The 20,765-nt window shown below is 40.5% G+C and overlaps 1 protein-coding gene across 1 annotated transcript in view; it reads right to left on the bottom strand.

The window, feature by feature from the left end:
* Window positions 1-15,055: 15,055 nt before the first annotated feature.
* The window catches only part of ptch2 (patched 2), a 30,106-nt gene continuing 24,396 nt past the window's right edge, over window positions 15,056-20,765 (bottom strand). The window contains exons 21-23 of the mRNA XM_029454041.1: window positions 17,788-18,193; window positions 17,134-17,689; window positions 15,056-16,942 (exon numbers count right to left, since the gene is read on the bottom strand). Coding sequence (XP_029309901.1) covers window positions 16,908-16,942; window positions 17,134-17,689; window positions 17,788-18,193 — 997 coding nt within the window. The 3' untranslated portion in view covers window positions 15,056-16,907. The remainder of the gene's footprint in view (window positions 16,943-17,133; window positions 17,690-17,787; window positions 18,194-20,765) is intronic.

The raw sequence follows: 20,765 nt of genomic DNA, 5'->3' as shown, positions 1-20,765 counted from the left end.
TGAACGGTAGCCAGCAGCTCAGTTGATCATCAGAGCAAATCAAATCAAATGTTAATCAAGTTCATCAAATCAAATGTATCACTTTATTATCCATTTCACATGTATCACTCTATTGTTATCAATGCATTTTTGTTACTTCCACCCCTCGTAAAAACTACAGTAGGCATACACCTTAATAAAACTATTAGACTGCATAGGTTTATGTATAGGCCAATCAGACATCATTTTGAGAAAGCTGACATCATACTTTTGCACCACAAGGGAATAGTTCAGAGAAAAGCACACTTTTTACTTTTCTACACTGCTAATGTCTTTGTCACCAGAAAGAGATCATATATGCCAAAACAAACAATGAGCTCATAATATTTTTACATTACATTACAGGTAATTTAGCAGACGCTCTTATCCAGAGCAACTTACTGTGAACTAACTACAGGGACAGTCACCCAGGAGCAACTTGGGGTTAAGTTCCTTGCTCAGGGGCTCAGTGTTTGATGCACTGTTAAGAATTTATAGGGTACTAGCCACTATAGGGAACAGTAAACTATAGTCTTCTTTGATTACATACAACCAACTGTAATTTTCTCATATTTAAAGTCCAGGAATAACAGTAATGTGATATCATGGACAGAATATAACACATGTTTATATGTAAAAAGAGTTTAAGTGTATTTAAATCTGTTTTGTGGAAAATAGTTTTATGAAAATAATGCCTGTATCAGGTTAATATTACATGCAACAAAAAACAACACTTAACAATGTAAGAACAACATTACAAACGTGTCCCGTCCCCTTCTGTAAATGACGTGCCTCGAGCCTCGGTCAAACTGATGAAGACCAGGGTTCTAAAATGTTGTCAAATCAAGTATTGATATTGAGTTTGTTCTGCATCACAAGGCCATTTTCTAATTGATCACATCATTGCCTAACATCAAAACTGTCAGAGATTGTTCTATGTCGTGCATACTGTATCTCTCCCTTTTTATTTTTATTATTTTTTTAAATATCCCTGATTGTTGGTCACTCCAACCAATGTTGCAAATCAGTGAGCAGGAATACTTTATGACAATATTACATTCACAGGACGGCTGTGAATCGATGTCTTGATACTTACACAGTAATGTTTAACTGTGTTGCTTCCTGATCAGTCCACAGTTGTGCCCATTACATTCTGCTAAACGCTGATCTATTTAGCCTATTGCATTTCATCCATGTGACCACAAGAATCCTGTGTTTGTCCACATGCTCCCTCTCTTCCCACACCCATTGCAAATCAGGCACAGCAGTTCAGTCCCCCATGACATCAACAATCAGGGACAGCTGGAGAATGACCCATAATGCAGTTCAGACTTGCCTTCAGCGTGGGAGGCTTCCCATTTTTCCTTTTTTCTTCTTGCCCCCCAGCCTCCCCACTCCTCCGTGCCCACACCCTCTCAGCCTACAAACCTCCTAACTATACACAAGCTGGACTTATGTATACACATTCCCCGCAAGCGAACGCTGACACATGACAAATCAAAGGTCTAATAAACAGCTTGTGCTGAACAATTTTCCCCCACCACCAAAGGATGAAAAATAAACAAATCCCTGTCGGTTTGGCCCAGCCAGGCCATTTGGTAGGTCTGTCTGTCGATGACTGGGTGGCCCAGGGCTGCTCGGTGTGAGGCCTGGGATGGAGCCACAACTGTTTCCTGTGAGCAGCCCAACCCCCAGAACCTCTCCACAACTGGCTTAGTGGGTGGTATTCCCCTCCTCTTTCTTTTCCTCACATCCCCCAAACTCCTACACCCTCCTCTCCAAGTGCTCCTCCCCCCTTTTTCCTCCCCTCTAGTCAGTCAGTCCGCTCATTCTCACAGCTTCCGTCCGAGGCTAAACACTTCTTCAGTGGCCTCGAGTGGATGGTGTGAGCTAAACAAGTTTTCCTTTTACTCCTGTGTGTGTGTGTGTGTGTGTGTTTACTTGGTCCTGTCAGTGTGTTTTTGTACACGTGTGTCAGCTCTTTAATGACATTAATTGCAACATTAAAAATGATGCCATGTGTGCGCTTGAGCTCAGTAAACATTCATCATTTTCCTCAAATTATTAAATATTGTTATGAAGGAGGGACTTTTGCCTGATCACATCCGCAGACAACGTGTCAAAATCATGGATTATCAAAGTAACATATCCTTACCCGTGCTTTTAATATAATGTTTTTCTCTCTTTTAAATCCTAATAAAATCTAGGAGTAAAAACTCAAAGGTCCCGTCTTAATTATAGTTTACAAAGAGGGAGATTAAACAGCCGTGGATGTGTGCATCCTTAAAGGACACTTTGAACCTCCATGATATTCGAATTTCTGTAATTACTCATGATATCTTTATTGGTTTCAAGTTAGTCATTTAAGTGTTTCCATGTGTATGCCTGTCTCTGGTAAGTCTATATCACATCTGAGTATTCTGGTGGTCTTTCTCTTATCACAGCTTCTTACACGAAGGCCAGGTCATAGGGACACTCAATGTGAAGTGACAGACATTATGGTGATGATGAATGTTTCAGTTACTCTTCTCAGCTGGATGTATATATATATATATATATATATATATATATATATATATATATTATATATTATATATCATCATATCATCATATCATCATATCATTCATCATATCATATATCATTCAACAACAGCTGTAGCATTTGGCATTTGCACGTTCATTTGGGTGTTTCAAAAGATTTTGTAATCTCACTCTGCCAGTCATAAATTAGAATTATCCTCTTCATTTGATCTATACACTGGAAGAAAATATATTTCCCACAGACAAACTGTGTTACACAATGCTTTGCTAATGCTAATAAGAAATTCTATGGGAAGAAGTTCTTCTTAATCTCCCTAGTCACTACACCACCAGGCTGTGTGGATATTGCAGTTATGGAAAAGCAGCAGCACAATTTTTGAGGTGCTTGTTTCTCAGTCTGGAGGGTCGGTATTTGTGGTGGTTGATTTGAGGAAGGAGGGGTCTTGTATCTGTTGGCCATGAGTCTGTTTAACATACTCAGTCTGCTCCCCTTTTTCCATCTGTCCAAAAGCATATTTTCTCAGTGTATAGAAAGTTGGCAGAGGCCATGGCTCTGTTCCCCTATACAGACTAAATAAACACACATGCATACAGTTCATGAGCTGAGCACACTTATGTACCACCCAGGAAGGTTGACAGACTGGGAGATTAGCGGTGAGAGGAACAAAGAAGAAAAGAGATTGAAGAAGAGTATTGAACTACTGATTATGCTACTATCCTGTAACATTTTTTTTGTTTCAAGTAGAGTTAATACTTTTAATGATTTAATAGTTTGACAAACATAGCATGTGATATCTACACTTCACATCTTTAGAATGGCTTCAGTTTTGGGCGTTTTAAAAAGGGTTGGTCACGGGCCAGCATTAGTAATTTTGGCTCAACGAGATACTCGTTGCACTGCAGACTTTTGATTTCTGACAGCCACTACTCACAGTGATGCTGAAATATAGACCAATATGGTAAGGGAAGATTGAAGTAAGAACACAGCTTCAAAACATGAATTCTACTGATTTAATCATTCAATTTCTCCAAAGTTTATTTTCTACCAAATGGTTTGCATCTTTTGCATCTCTGTAATATTAGGATGTCTGTGTATCCTTATACAACATGGCCAGCAGAGAGCAATATAGCTACAAACAGAAAGAGCAACATACAGGCATTTACAGCTAACTCTGGACTAACAACTGGGCCAATATAAGAATATAACTGTTCTATGTGTACTTTTCTATAGTGTCAACCAATTGATGGTCTGGTGTGATTAATTGTTTCATAACTGAACTTAGTGTGTGTCCAACGTAGCTACAGCAGGGATTTAAAACTTCTCCAGCCAAGGAGCCAAACTGAGCAAATACTGAGTGAGTCTGGAACATTCACTCATTAAAGCATATTAGTATTCTTGGCATGTGGGGATCCACTGAAACATGCCAGTGACCCATTTTGGTTCTCGGCCCATCATTTAGGAGAAGCTGCCATAAGCTTACTCTTCAAACACATCATTTCAAGCAGTGAAATAGTTCAGAAAGCTCTGCCACACAGACCAGACTCCAATTTGTCCAGCTGGCACATTTTATTTGTTCCTTCAACTATAGTGTTGTTTATTTATTTAGTCTCTGAAGTAAAGTGTGGTATTGGTGCACACAGCTGCAGTTATAGTACAGGAATGGCTTTTCTGTTACTTCTACAGAAACACAACAATACTGATAGTGATCAATTGAAACGGTGTCATACAAAACAATGTTTTTGTTAATACTTTGCTTGTAATACATTTCACTTACAAGCTAATATTACAGTATCAAGCAGCAAACAGTCTGCCCAGTCTGTGTTTAAATGTTTCATTAAACAAAAGTAAGACTTGATGCACACTAACTTCTGTCGACCCATCTCATCTGCACGTTGGAGACCAAAACACTGTGCTATTTAATATGGCTATTCAATAAAAATAAATAAAATGAAAAACACAATCATTCAATGCAAGAGCTTCTGTCGCCATAAAAGATATTAAAAAAAGTAAAAAGCACTTTTATAACCAATTACAAAATGGGCAACACCAATATTGACATTTAAAGTGATGTAATCTGACGTGTTTAGTAAATAATTAGACACATATACGACACTTTTAGGGCACCTTTAGGACATTATGGTCTGGTGGGCAACAGTATTGAATACCATTAGTGTTATTGCTTTACACCCACAGCCACGTTCAGTCACAGAGTGCAGCTTTTGGGTTCTCTGTTTCTCCATTTGGTCAGTAACTAGTCCACAGAGCCATCTGTCACTCACAATTTCCCTCTCGGTCTTCATCAGCTTTCCATTTCATACCAGTAGCGTAGAAAAGGCTACTTCACTCCAAAAAATAAGAAAGAAAGGATTTCAGATTAAAGCTTAATTTAAACATTCCATTGAAACTTAATTGACAAAATAAAATTCATCTGAAACAAAGTTTTATCCATGACTGTGAAATTAGCCCATAAATTCTATTCTTGAATTCAATCTGTTTCTTTTTATGAACCATAAAGATTGAGATATTGCAGGCCTGCATACAACCTCTTTAAGGGAACACCAATCGAAACCACAAACCATGAATAGCGCAGAAATGTGTCAGTGTGCTTTTGAAATTAATCCTTAAAACCCACCAGTGTTTCTTTTTTCCTTTTTACGGGACTCACCAGAGAAATCATGTGTTTGCTTGCATAGTGTGGGGTACAACATGTGGAACCCAAAATTCTCAAAGAAAAACTACACTGAAACCCAAAGATTTATAGCCTTCTTAAAACCACAGCGATGCACTGCAGACATTTCCATCTTATCAAGTCATGTTTGTCCACTATAGATACCCAAAAGCCTTATTTTCCTATATTAACAGAAACAAATCCACCAGTGCCAAATTCAGCCTTCACACCAGGATAATATTTTCATATTGTGTGGTAATAAATCTTAGGGCCACCTCACTCATTTAGCTTGGATAAAATGTGCCTGCATTGATGATTTGTAAAACAAAACCGTTTCAGCTGCATAGTTTCTGGCAAAACTGCTGTGGCTCAAGATAAGTAATGTGCTGTTTGTTAAGAAAAAGCAGCCTTCAGTTTAAAACATCAGAAGATAAGTAATTAGCATGACTGAAAGCTGAACTGACAAAAGAAAAAGACTTAGAAAGTCCAACTTTATGAACAAAAATGGCAGAAATATAGAAACCACAGCACCGGCCACACTGAGTTCTGAAGTGCGGTTAAAAAAAACACCACAGCAAACTTTGGATTATCATCAAAGCTGGCACCATCATTAAAAACAAAACATTGGAAATAGTAATCTTGCACATTACCACTTAAACCTCATAGTGACTCAATCATTTTAGTGTTGTGTATCAAGGCAGCGGACATACATTGATAAATTGTTTTCATGTTAAATGACCTTCCTATATCCTTTCCAAATACGCAATTCATCCAAACATTAACACTGCGACTGTCATATCTTGTTTGTGATCATGGGTGACTGACTTTCTTAACCGGACCTTGTTAGCCAATAACCCTTACTGTAACAAGCTTCCCTCACTGTAGTGTTAGTTTTATTGTTTGTGCTTCCCAAATGTGTTAATGCCATTGTTTGCCTTTTCCATTGCATCGACAATCATTTGGCACACCCTGTGACAAACGATATTGAAAAACCACTCGAATGCATGGTGTCAATTATAGTTTATCCTCTGGTTTGCCTAACTTGCTTTCGACTAAGGCTCTGCCTTATTGCTCCCCAGCCTGCCCCAGTCCTCCTCCTCCTCCTCTCCTCTTCACCACATGAAATGGCTGTCTGTGCCAGCCTAGCGCTGCCGCTGAGCCTTCATTAGCTTTTACTACCCCACTTGGATGTGTTTAGCTTTGCTCTCTTTCTTTGCCTCTCTGTGTGTCTGACTGTGTGTGTGTGTCTCACCCTGTGTATGTGTCTGTGTCTGCATATGTTTAATTACCAACCCCCGCCCTCCCTTTGGAGTACCCCTCAATGCCATGCCACCATATCATTACACTGTGGCTACAATTTAAACTTCAGTCTCACACACAATCACACACACACACACACGCACACACACACACACACACACACACACACACACACACACACACACACACACACACACACACACACACACACACACTCTGAAAATTGTAAAGAGGAGACAGTGGGGTACTGTAGAGAGCTGCTTCAGCTCCTTTATTCTCCCCTAAAATGGAGTTCTCAAATGGAAACACACGTACAAAGAGAGTGATGAGGAGAAAGAGGGAGAACATGAAAAACACAACAAAAAATGCAATGCCGCAGAGGACCACAGCACAACGCATCATGACTGATCCACAACTACGTCTGGTGTTCAAACTGTTATTGTTTGAACTAAACAAACCACTTATAAACACAAGGCCTCTGCCTTACGAGGCTCATATTTAGGCCCTTCTGTAAACAGCAAAGCACAGAATGAATCAATTAAAAGGGCATTACGCTGGTTCCTGTTTATTTAAAACATGTTTACACTATACGGGCCCTCCCGCCTGTCTGCATGATTGCCTGGAACTTTGGATTCCTCCTCCTCCTCTTGCCACCCCTCAATTGGCCCGGTCACGACCAAGGTATATCACACACACACACACACACACACACACACACACACACACACACACACACACACACACACACACACACACACACAGACACACACACACGCATAGGGGATGGATTACAAACACATTTGTTATGTTGAAGAGCATATTCAATAAATATTGATCTCGTTCTTCCTCTGTTTCTGCGAGAGATGATTAGAAGAAGTCGGTCGGAGCAACAATCCAGTGCAGTGTGCAATCACAGCAGGAACACATATAAATACAGGCAGCAGCAGAGAAACTCAACTCTCAAAGGTGAGTTCCACTTGAGAGAACAGGCCAGTGGTGTAAAAAGTTGTTGATGCATTCATACTAATATAGCTTTAATGTGGCAGTTTTCTAATATATATATATTGTTTGGTAACTTTTTTTTTTTTTGTCGAGTGAAAGATCAATGTTTCCCTATGAGATGAATGGAATTATAAAGTAACATAACATAACAAGTTCCTAAAAATAGTACTTTAGTAAATGTACTTAGTTCCACCACTGAAACAGGCACAGCATGGGGAGAGCAAATGATAACATGATTAAGTGACTTAAATTAACATGTGCATAGTTTGGTTAATACAAGAGTTGACAGAAGAAAACGCCACATTAACAAAAGGCTGCAAATAGTTTGATAACAGTAAGTTATGTAAAAGTAAAGTAACTGAGCTACAGGCCACATCAATCATAGAAATTATTGGCTGACTGCTTTTGTTACCAGCTGGGACAGAGACACTTTTCAACTTGTGAGTCTGTGTGTGTCCATGGCAAACTGTGCTCCTAGAGACACCTACTGTAGCAGGAACTAACTAAAAGAAGCCCTGATAAGTCATTTGCCAGGTGTTTATAACTCTGTGTGTCTGTGGACAGACTTTATCACAGTTTAAGCCCCTGGCCCGATTTTGCGTCACAAACTATTACAGGTATGTAGATGACATCAAAATGAAGGCTGAGTTCTAAGAAGGGCGTGGTCCAAGTAAGGGCACCGGAAGTAGGAGGGTCGAAAGTTGGGAAGGGTTTCCGAGTAACAGCAGTTTTATTAAATGTGATGTCACTACGTATGCAGTGTAACGCTCGCTACAAAAAGTTAGCGAGCTTGAGCCTCTTTTGAGAGGGTTTAATAGGAAATGTTTTATTGCCAACATTTGTATCACAAATCAATAAAAGAATAATTATTAGTGATCAGGATGATTCCCGGTACTTATAGATCATAGCTCTAAAGTTCACAAATTACTTTAAAAATCACTTTTTAAAAATCTGCACAAAAAGTGAAGTGTAAAAACAACTAATTGTGGTTTGGGGGATTATGTGCTACAATTATAACTGGAGGTATAACGTGTTAATTAATGAGCTTTAGAAGAGCTGGAAGAGAGCCCGGCGCCACAAGGAGTCTTAAAGGGGCTTAGCCCCCCTTTTTAAGCTTTATGTATCTATAGAAAAATTAACTATAGCTTGCCGATGTTTTGAGACAGGGCCGTTTTCAAATGTGTAGGGGCCGTAGATGCTAGGTAGGGAGAGAGAGAGAGAGAGAGAGAGAGAGAGAGAGAGAGAGAGAGAGAGAGAGAGAGAGAGAGAGAGAGAGGGAGAGAGGGAGAGAGGGAGAGAGAGAGAGAGAGAGAGAGAGAGAGAGAGAGAGATATCGAGATAGCTCTCTATTGCATCTCTAGAAGAGATCTCTCGCTCTTCTTTCTCTCTCTCTCTCCTCTCGTCTTCGCTCCTCTTTCTCTCTCCTCTCTCCTCCCGTTCTCTTCTTTCTCTTTCCTCCTCTCTCTCTCTCTCTCTCCTCTCTCTCTCTCTCTCTCTTTCGCCTCTCTCTCTCTCTCTCTCTCTCTCTCTCTCTCTCTCTCTCTCTCTTCTCTTCTCTCCCCTTCCTCTTTCTCTCTCTCTTTCTCTTTCTCTCTCTCTCTCTTTTCTTCTCTCTCTCTCTTTCTGCTCTCTCTCTTCTCTCTCTCTCTCCTCTCGCTCTTTCTCTCGCGCTCGCTTCTATCACATGGTTAAATCGATTAATTTTATTTTCTGAAAGAAAATGCCCACTCGCAATTTTTAACAGCCCCCTCAGTCACTTTGTGGCGCCTGGCTGGAAGGTGGGTCAAGCTGTTTCCCACTGTTTAAAGTCTTTGTTCTAAGCTAAGCTAACCGTCTCCTGGCTCTGGCTTAATATCAGGGTGGTATCGATCTTTTCATCTAACTCCCTGGAAAAAAGTGCATTTCCCAAAATGTTGAATTATCCCTTTAATTTGATATGATAGGCCACAGTCGGTATCACAAACCTACATTTCCCTACATATGTACATGGCACATGGAGTCTACCTTTAATGAAATGTTCTATAAAAACATGCCTTGCCTTTCCTAATTTCATTTTGAGGTATTAAACTCATTATCTTCCAAGTGTAAGTTAGGAGAGAAAAAAATCATTTAGGTGCTAAGAAACTTGAAAATTGGGTACCTTGATGGGTTTGAAAGTTAATTAAAATTCCAGTTTTCAAACTGGGGAACAAATTCTGGATTAATGTGGCTTTAAATCCCACAAGAAGCAGACATCTCAGTTCTCGAGCAGTGTTGCTTCTGAAACAAAATGTATGTATTTTTTATATTCATCACTGTATGGAGGCCTGCGAGAGAGTAATTGAAACAAAGCATTGCTGTTGATATGGAGAGAAACAATCCCCATTCCCCGGATTTGTGTGGTATGTCACCCTGAAGTCTGCTTTCTCACTGGCTTTACAGCTAATTCCCCCATTCTTCTCTGCTGCGCTTAGTGCAAAAGTACAAACACATACACCACCCCCTGCTTCACACAGACACGCATGCCAGTGCATGTTTTTGCACACACACACACACACACACACACACACACACACACACACACACACACACACACACACACACACACACACACACACACACACACACACACACACACACACTTTTCTTTACTAATCAGCCCTATTGAATTCCAGCAACAATGGGCGCTCATCCTCGGGCCACCCAAGCAGTGCACACACTCACACACACGCATACACACCAACACCAGCATCACCAGATCACGAGTTCAGTCTTTTGTTCCTTCATCGTGTTTTCCTTTCCTCCATTGATCTCACCTTCACACACAGGTCAGGAGTTGGCACTGGGAGATCGTGTTATCTGGACTATCAGCTGCTATCTGGGCCCACACACAGAAAGGAGGGAGTGAGCTCCAAATATCACTTTAACATCTGTGCTTTATTGTGAAGAAGCACACATAGGAGATTTACTGTTAACTTGTATGTTCATTAGTCTATGGTGTAATGAATAGTCTGTTATGTTCTGTTGTTGCTGTTATCTCTTCATTCCTTCACAGATATATGCATACACTTATTGTGAACAGTTTTATTTCACTTTTTCTGTGTGTTTTCGTCACAAAAGGAAATTAATTCTATACATTTTTACAATAATGTGATCAAAAGTACTAAAGCACACACACACACAATAAAGTGTGTAACTGTTTTAATCTTGAACATGCAGATGAAGTGTCAGCCAGATCTTGGCAGCTTCATAACATGAGACCATATTCATAAAACAAACAAACACACACATTTCTTTCATAGACTCTGTTACACACTAGCTAAACAGGGGGACAAGAAGTTCAATATATTAACACATGTTTTAATGGACTATTTAATCAATGGGTAATTTCATTTGTAGTTTCTATGGTGCCAATTTTTTTCTAACCCAATACTAACCCCCTCCCCCCCTCAGGAGCTGGTGAGGCTGATCTCTCCATATTCATTACACCATCCTGTCGTCCCCACCCTAAATATCCTCTTCCCAACACAAACATAAAGAAATAAAGCTGTAAAGTTATCTCTCTTGTCTTATCTAATATATCTCTGTACAATGCCTAGTGCCTGTGGGAAACTCAAATACACCAGCGTTTTGTATGTGTGTGTTGAATCTATTGAAACCAGCCTGTGTCATCACATGTGTGTCTGATTATTTCATTAATTTCCTTCTTGGGCATTTGGAAGAAAATTAATGGGTGCTTTGGATTTCTTTATGTCTTGCTTCAGTCTACTCTTAAATTAAAATATTTTTGCATTACAACCACAGTATTTTGATTATGAAGATGTGGTAGAGTGGCTTAGTGATTAGCAAAACACACTAAAGTAAAATTGCCTTTTTTTGGGCGAATGTGTTCTCTCTGTGTTCTCCTGGGTTTCTTACTTGCTCCTCTGATACTCTTGAAATACAACTTTGTTTAGAGATGTGAATATTATTCTGAACAATTGTTTACCATATTTCCACCAAATGCACAATATGCTCCAGCCCTGCTCTGACCCATAACTGGACAGCATGTTTTAATTTTCTTGTCATTGAGCTGTGACATTAAATACCACATGTGTTCCCACTTAGGTGGCAGATTTGTTAACCTACCACTTTAATTCAACCTGGCCAGTATTGTTCACTGCTTTTGGGTGTAAGTGAGATTATATACTAAATAAATGGAATTTAAGATTAGCGTGTGTTGAACTACGCAGCCAGGTATGAACATCGTGTTGTACTGTGAGCTTTTATGTGTGTGTGTGACGCATGACAGTAACTTCAAAAGACTGAGGTATCAGATTCAGACATGGGCTGCTTTGCTTGGGCTGACAAACGAGGAGCTGTTGTGTGAGAAGCGAAGGAATTTACAGCATCTACCTTTCATCTACACAGGTGGGCCTGTGTGGGTGTGTGTGTGTGTGGGTGTGTGTGTGTGTGTATTTGTGTATGAGGAGGCAAAGGGGTGTATATGTGTGTATGCGTGTGAGTATGTAGTTTGTTTTGTGTTTGAGTTTTTAAGAATGTGTAGTGCACATAAGCAAAGTAGTGATATGTGTGTGATTGTGAGTGTGTGTGAGTGTGTGTGTGAGTGTGTGTGTGTGTCTGCATTCACAATGGTGGAGATTTAGACAGACGAGTCACAACAATGTTCCAGGAAGCCAATGATCCCAGACATTTTCCAGGTGGTTCAACGCTCCAGTTCAGAGGTTCTCAGTGTTAATTCATTGTTCATGAAGTGGAGACGTTTTAAACTCTGCAGTAGGAAAACTATTGCCAAATGTTAACATCTATGAATTTAATAAGAAATATTATCAAACAAGCAGGAATGTGACAGTAAAGTGTATACGGTTCATACACATTATGAGAGATTATTTCCTAACCCAGGCTTGTGGGTCTTTCAGTGTCAGGTGACTGACAGGAAGCAGAGCGTTGCACAATATGAAAACACTCACCTCAGGCATAACGAACAAATAAAGCACAAACTAAAACCAATCTTATTTTATCAATGAGTTATCTATTTAATTATGTTCTAAATGATTGTAATGTTGTCTTAGGCAATACTCTTTTTCTTGCATTACACAAAAAAGTCAACAAATGGCTGATTATAATAATGCTGACTTTGTGTCATATGGCCTCTTGACTGCATTTAACATAAAAGAGACCAAATTAACGCCTTGTTAGCAATTATTTGATGTTGCAGTGTTCATTAAAACCCGTAAAATGAAAGCACTAGACACACATGACAAATATCGTATCTTCAGAGACATACAGTAACAACAGTGGACGGGCTGAAAATAAATTCAATATGAAATGTATCCTGATGGTGGATTTAGAGGAAATCCATGAAGGGGGTCATAAAAGAAAACCTGACAGCTGACATTTTATGCCTGCGGGTGGCACTAGAAGAAAGTTCATAAAGTGAAATAATTGGACATGGTTAATGTTCTGGTAGTTATGGATGTCAGCAGCAACATTTGAAATAGATTTGGAGATAACTTGTCATGGGTCAAAGTTTTTGACAAAAGGGAAACCATTTTCATAGTAGCACTCGCCAAAAGGTCAAAGATGTTACCAAAATCCTCTGGGGCCAAATGCAAAACCTCCACATCAGCTGTCAAAGTATTGCTCTGGAGCAGTGTTTCTCAAACTTTTTCAGACCAAGGACCACTTAACCAATAAAGAAACACTGACGGACCACCTAACTTCCCAAATATCCAAAAACAATAGGCCTGCTTACCCCTCCAACAATATATTACAAATGACAGCCGGATAAGCTTTATGTGACCTTCTCTATATCGCTCGTTCACACATTAAATCAACAATACAAATACATCTACGGATTCTACAAGCATTTCGTTCATATGTGTGAATGCTGATAGATTTTACACATGATATGAAACGTAGACTACATTTATGTCCGTACAGAGCCGCAACTTTCCCACAGCAAGATCGTTTGCTACTGAGAGATACACAAACTGTGAAGGCGCCTTCGTCATGTGTTTCTTAAATTCATCACGTTTTCTCTCAAAAATTCCTAAAAGTTTCCCAAAGTAATCCTTGTGTTCACTCTCAACATGTCGCTTGAGTTTGGCGGGTTTCATAGCCTCGTTCGCCAACGACAACGTGTGGATTGGGATCCTCTTCATCTCCAGTCCAAAAAAATCCAAATTTGATGTAGTCGCTGTGATATTCCCTCTTCACTTTAGCGCTGGACTTTCCACGTTCAAGCCGAGTTTCACAGCTTTCAGCCGGGTGGAGGTTGGACGGCGAACCGCTCTCCTGGGACTCAGTAACGCACACAGAACCACTTGTAGCTGCTGAATCACCAGCATCAGGACGATGCACCTTCACTGTCGCGGCAGATTATTGATTTAATTTTCTTTAACTGACCCTCCCTACAGCCATCGATCCATCTTGTCAGTTGACCGCGGCTCACATTGACCATCACATCATTTATGACATAAGATCGTAAAACGAACCTACGCTACATCTATGCTACACTCTAGAATATACAAGTCATGTTTAAACAGTTTGAGAAACACTTTAAAACTTATAATATGTTCATTTCAAATGTGACATTTGACCAATATCCTCACGGACCACTAGCGGTCGCTCACGGACCACCGATGGTCCGCGGTCCACTCTTTGAGAAAGACTGCTCTGGAGGAACGATGCGGATGGATCGACTAACTGACATTGCTAGTTGTTGAAAATAAAACATATGATCAAGTCTGATAATCAAGCAAAGAGTTTGGATAATGTGTGGATCAAACATTTCAGACAGAGATTTGCTGAAATAGTTTGCATGAGAGCTGAATGTCCGATTAAATCTACTTGTACATCATTAGCATCTCACGAGTTCACTTTCAATTATCATTTTCAATTAATTATGGGATTAATAGGAATAGTTAAATTTGTCAGTATCAAGCTTTCAATGTTTCAATGAGATTTAGGCCTAAAATAAATCTTATTGGATAGATGGAAACTTCTAGGTTGAAAATATCAACATACTGAAATCAAACCTTTTAGTTTGACACCTGAAGCCCATTGATAATAGAGTAGAACTATTTAACCGGTCTATTAACCCAGCAAACACTGTCAGTTTGTAAGTTCGCTCGTCTGCATTTCTGCAACAGTCCTGAGTCTTTAGCTCTTGGCAGGGTCGCAGGTAAACACACACAAACACACACTGGAAAAGACTGGCAAAGACCACAGAAGCACTTTTTTCATTCAATTTATTTTGTTAGTTAAATTTCTATAGCAGGTGAGGGAACATAACGGTCACACGAGGGCTTTCTTGAGCATAGTTTTCAGAAGTCACAGTGTTTTAGACATGGACAGGAACATTTTTTTTTAAATGACAATGAAGAAGGAAGGCCCAAGAGGAAACTTAAAAACAAGGTGTAACAGTGACACAATCCTACACACCTTCTCCTTCATGATCCTCCAACTTCCCCCTTTGCTCCACCAAAACAAAAAAAAAGGCCTCTGCTCTAAAGTGTTGTCAACCCCTCCCTCCCACAACCCCCCCCCCCCCATCCCAAAATGCAAACAAAACAAAGCAACAAAACAAAAACAAACTTGGCAACAAATAGATATATTTATATATAATATATATTCACTCTTTAAAAATATAACTTCAGTCTAGATACTAACATCTGTACAAACTACAAAAATAAAATTTTAATATAAATAATTTATATGGCATGACATTAACAATTTTTTTTTCGAAATAAACTACAAACCAATGCAGGAGCTTCCACCCTCAACCCCCCCTCCCTTTTACACTCCTCACCAATGTCTGACAACACCTGCTGGCGGTCTACGGTCTGATCAAACTGTAAATGGTGCTTTGCTCATTCTGCTTAATTATTCACAACTGCACAGTAGCTACTTAACTTTTCTTTCATATGTACAAAAGAAACCAAAGCTGCCACTTAAAAAAATGAAATTAAAAAACAGATCCGCAAGTTTTTCCCTGCAATTTAACCTGGCAGTGATGAGACCAATACTGAACAACAACAACAACAACAACAACAACAACAACAACAACAGAAACTTTGTAAAGCAAATGACATGAAAAGCCTAAGCATGAAAGAAAATGTAATGTGGACTATATGAGGTTTGTACTAGCAAGAAGACAGAGACATTAGAAAGTGAGCAGGTTGGAGCATTATAAAGACTGAACCAGTTTACGTAATGTAACATTTGCAACAACATGAACGTGTTACAACCCTTGAGGAGCCAGCAAAGAAAAAAAGGAGAAAATAATAATTAACAATAAAATCAAATCACTCCCTTTGCATTGGATTTTATAATTCCCTTTCAAAAATAATACAAGAAGGTGAACAATTGTCAAACACAAAATGACAAATGTGAAGTTCACCCACTGTAGAGCTTACAAAAACTGCAGAAGAAAAACGTCTAATCACAGCTCCTTCAAGTAGTTTAAAACTGCAGAGAATGTTGGGACATCTAGACAAAGATTTGACATTAAATTTGAGCTAAGTGTGACCCCGTCCGCATGCTGGCTGACCGATCACATGCAACAATATTCAGATAGATGGACTGATGATGGTGATAACAAACATGAGTCTAGTACTGCTTCTTGACAAACGTTCTGCGTCTGGACGAGACAAAACATATTAACACCAAAAGCGAGAGGAGATAATACTGAGCGCTGTGATAACAAGGAAAAGGGGACAAATTGAAGGCACGACGGTTAATACTGTTAAGAAAACAGTATCTGCTGTGTAATTCTCTGCTTGTTTTTTTTAACAGTGCACACTGTGTCAGAGAATATCTACTATTTAAATACAACAGAGTGTGTCAGATGCAGAATATCTCACAATATAATACTGTGTACAACATCACACTGACTTAAACCAGAGGGGGAAGAGGGGGTACTGCATTTAAAAAAAAAAAAAGGCAAATCACTTAAAAAAAGTGTAGCAGCAAAAGAATTCAAATAAAAAAGAACATAACAATACAATAGAAATAAAACACTGACCATGTATGTTCAATAGCCTAATATCTTAATAACATCTCACTTTTTGTGGACACTTTTTACATATAGCACATTTCTTATTCTATACACTGTAGGGAGGGAAAAATCAACCGCCCCACAAAACAAAATATTTTTCATCTGAACTTTTACACAAGAGTATACCCAAGTTATACAGTACTCTTTTAAATAGCTTCCTTCTTTTTTAGTATTAAAATATATACTCATAGATTTATATAATTCTTAAATTGTCCTTTTTCTTCTTAATATGTCCTTGAAATAAATCCTCTCCTTTTTGTGTGAAGTCTATGTACAGTTGAGAGTTCAAGATGTGATGCAACGCCATGTGAGGCGCCAACGTGCTCTGGAGAAGAAGCCAGAGACTCGAAGAGAGAAGGCAGGGGGTGTGAGAGAGTCTAGCAATCTTTGGCTGCCTTGATCCTCAACCCACCTGCAGCAGAAAAACACAGAAGAGAGAAAAAGGTTAGATATTGCTGAACGGGCATTCAAACGAAGAGAAATGAAGGCTAGAACGACATGTATTTCTTGATTTGTTCTTCGGTTTAATGTTCAGCTCTCTATATGCACATTTTAGAGGATTACAAGTCAGGAAAACCTCAGATTGACTGGTTGCTAACTCACCTTGTGTCTTGCCGAGCTGATGCTCTGTCTGGCTCTGTGCGGCTTCCAAGTCCTGGAGCTCTAGAGAGTCTCTCTTACATGAAGAAAAGTTTGTTTTGTCACCACAAGTCCTCTTAACAGCCTCAAAATAGTCCGACTCACTGTCCGTGTCAAATCCTTCATGCATGTAACCTTGGTATGCCGCCCCTGGCAAGGTCGGATGCACAGCCACCGTCACGGAGGCTGTGGCCGTTACCATGGTAACAGGTCCCCCCGTTGAGCCGTGTTGTGTCGGCAGGGCGGAGCTGCTATTGCTATAGCTCGGCCCTTTAGTCCTGTTTGGCTGAGGCCCTCGGCCGTTCTGCAGCCTGGGGCCGCTTTGACAAGTCCTCCCAGGAAAGTGAGGTCTGTCGCTGGGTAAGTGTTGTGCCTGGAGCCTCTGGAGGCCCGGCTGCTGCTTTCCATCCCAGCATGTAACCTGGGAGCCGAGAGGTGACTGTGCGTGTTGGGAAGATTCATTTAGTGGCTCTATCCTTCCACCAGTGCCTGTTGCATTTTCTCTGAACGGCTTCACCACCTACAACAAATAAAGTTTCATTGTTTAGTTACAGAAAAATGGACTTGAAGAACATACAGGAAAGGTTTTTAGCCTATCTGTGTGGTCATGCGACGTACCGTAAGCTTGGGGAAGCTGGGGTTCTTGCTGGCTTCCAGCAGTATGTGAGATGTTGCAGTTGGAATGGTGGTGTGTGATGCTATGTACGCGCTCCGGTCACAGTACTTATAATCATCCTCCCCGATCCCTGACGTGGTGGTCATCTCCGAGTAATACTCGGAGTCCGACGACTCTGAAAAAGCCTGTTGACGAGTCGACCGTGGGTTGTGGTGGCCCGTGTAGTAACCATGGTGGGTCATCGGTGGAGGTAGTGGGGGTTCAGGGGAAGATGTCGGCAGATGGCTGGCATTGTCAACCGGGGTTACCTCAGCCGGAGGGCCCATCATGGACAGGAGGACTGGCAGGAGAACCAAGCCATTCAGCATCCCCAAAACAGTGAGGATGGCCAACACAGCAAAGAAATACCTGAAGGATGGAGAGATGAGGGACGTTAGTTTGAATATGAACCTAGAAAAGACAAAGTAAGTGCTAGAAAGAACCAGTTTCCGAGTTCCCATCTCTCTTGGGACACACATCACAGTCCTACTATCATGTTAATCAGGTTTGAATCTTAAGGTTTTTAGGGATTTGGCAAGAGTTCACATGGATTTAGAGCCTCAGCCAAACTCATGACACAAAGTAGACAACATTTAACGTTTCACAAACCTCTTCATTTAATGCATTCTTTTCTTTTAATGTGACAAGAAAAGGGACAAGACCACAGTGGCCTGATGTTTTATATAGGCACACAGACACATATGCACGTGCACAACTCCAAACACACACACACACACACACACACACACACACACACACCCACACACACCCACACACACACCCACACACACACACACACACACACACACACACATAGTTGGCACATGCGGAAGGGAAGTAGCTCAGGGGAAGAAGTCAGGGAAAGCCCAGTGTTTGTGTATCAAAGGCAGGGAGGGCAAATCTGATTCCCTGCTCAGTCCAACTAAAACATGCTTTGATGCCTCCACTGCTGCTGCTATACGACTTGTCTCTCGCTCTGTTTTTCACTCAAACAGTGTGTGCGTTTTTTTTTTGTGTGTGCGTGCATCTCAGTGGAGCTCTGAGGAGGCCAGGGGTGGAGGCAGGCCACAAGAAAGAGCTCCCCAAGAAAATTAGAGAGGACTCCACTTAAACACTAACAGAAAGCAGAAAGAGAGAGACAGTGAGATGCTAACCACCAGCCAGACTTAAAGAGGTAAAAGAAAGAGGGAGGAAAAAAATGATTATTGGAATGAAGGAAAAAAAGAAAACAAGGACGGGAATTATAGCTGTGTGGTGTTATGGAAACATGCTTCTCTACTCTGAATGGACTACTACAATGATTATTACTATTACTTCACTTGACAAAGGTCACTGTTCAGGAACAAAGTTTAGGCTTTGCATGATGGGTGTGATTTCACAATTTCCTTATTCACACCCATTTCAGCCCCCCACTCTCTCTGACATATTTTCCTCTTTAACCTCTGTCCTTGTTTTCTTCCTTTACCAGAAGCATAACGCATGTCATCCTAACCACTTTTGACAAAACACTTCAGGGAGATATTTTCATTTTCTTGCTGTCTGCTCAAACCATGACTGCCTTTTAACCACACGCAGATATTTAATCTGCATGCTTTATTGATTTAAAGCACGGATGCTGAAATCACAACTAGGTTGTCATCATTTTTTACGGCATGGCATTGGCCTCCACTTACTTTATTCCAAAACAACTTCTTTACGTGGTGAAAAAAAACAAAAAAACAAGAGAAGAGTGAGACAGAAAGAAAGAGAGTTTGTGGGACCTCCAACAGTGTCTCGCTGTTAGGAATTCTGTTGTTTATATAAACTGTAATCTTTTCCATTCGTTGTCAGGGCCTGGGGAGGGTGTGTGTGTGAGAAAGAGTGTTTACATGTCTGTACGTATGTGCATTTTTCCCTGTAAGTGTGTGTGTGTATGTGTGTGTGTGTGTGTGTGTGTGTGTGTGTGTGTGTGTGTGTGTGTGTGTGTGTGTGTGTGTGCACTCATATGTGACCCGTATGTGTGTGCAGGAGAGAGAGGATTCTGAGCAGAGCTGAATTAGGCTTGCTGTTTATTCAGTGCATTACAAGGCCAGGAGATGTTTACAGCAGTATATTTATGCTGCTCCCCAGCTAGCCAGCACTGGCTTGCCCCATTCATCCGACCACAGCTACAGCTACAGCTAAACAAGACCTCCAACAGAGATACTAGACCCTTCTGTCTCTCTTTCTCACCCCGTCCTCTGTAAGTGATCTCTTACACAACCATGGGAGAAAAGAAGGAAAACAATAGGCTGAAAAATGCTCTCTCAGACTTTCTTCTTTCCAGTCTTACTTCATATTTACTCTCAATATCTCAATATCTCCCTATTTACACCTCTTTATCTTTCCAATCGAACACTGTGGAAGATCTGTTCATCTACCCACCCACCAGGACCTCATATCCTTGGAAGCCACCTTCAGAGTACTTCTCCTCTTCTCTCAGCTCCTGTCTCTGTTTCTGCCGAAAAACTGCACTTTTTAAGTCATGGAGGCCTGTTGCAGTCTGTGAGCTCAAGGTTGTGGTTTCGGGTTTGGGCCTAAACCACATTCGGCTGAAAAACATTGAGCTATTCGCCTTTTTTCCACTCTGACCATGAAGCAGTGGTAGAAAACACACGCACACACAAGTACACACAATTTACATGCACAGGCACACATACACACGAAGAGGAGTGATGTCTGTTGGTGGGCTTCAGACCATCTGACTGGCTGACCAGTTCAAATTTAGCTCCACTTTTTATTACAGCACCCAACGTGGAGGGACAGAATGCCAAACGGATGATAGGAATTTTTATAGATTCCCCCTTGTATGTGTGTGTGTGTGTGTGTGTGTGTGTGAAATAGACGCAGTGAACGAGAGAGAGAGAGAGAGAGAGAGAGAGAGAGAGAGAGAGAGAGAGAGAGAGAGAGGGAAAGACATCAC

The sequence above is a fragment of the Cottoperca gobio genome, chromosome 17 (assembly GCF_900634415.1).
Source record: "Cottoperca gobio chromosome 17, fCotGob3.1, whole genome shotgun sequence".
Classification (NCBI taxonomy): domain Eukaryota; kingdom Metazoa; phylum Chordata; class Actinopteri; order Perciformes; family Bovichtidae; genus Cottoperca; species Cottoperca gobio.
The sequence above is the reverse complement of the archived record's forward strand: the minus strand, read 5'-3'. Positions and strand labels throughout refer to the sequence as shown.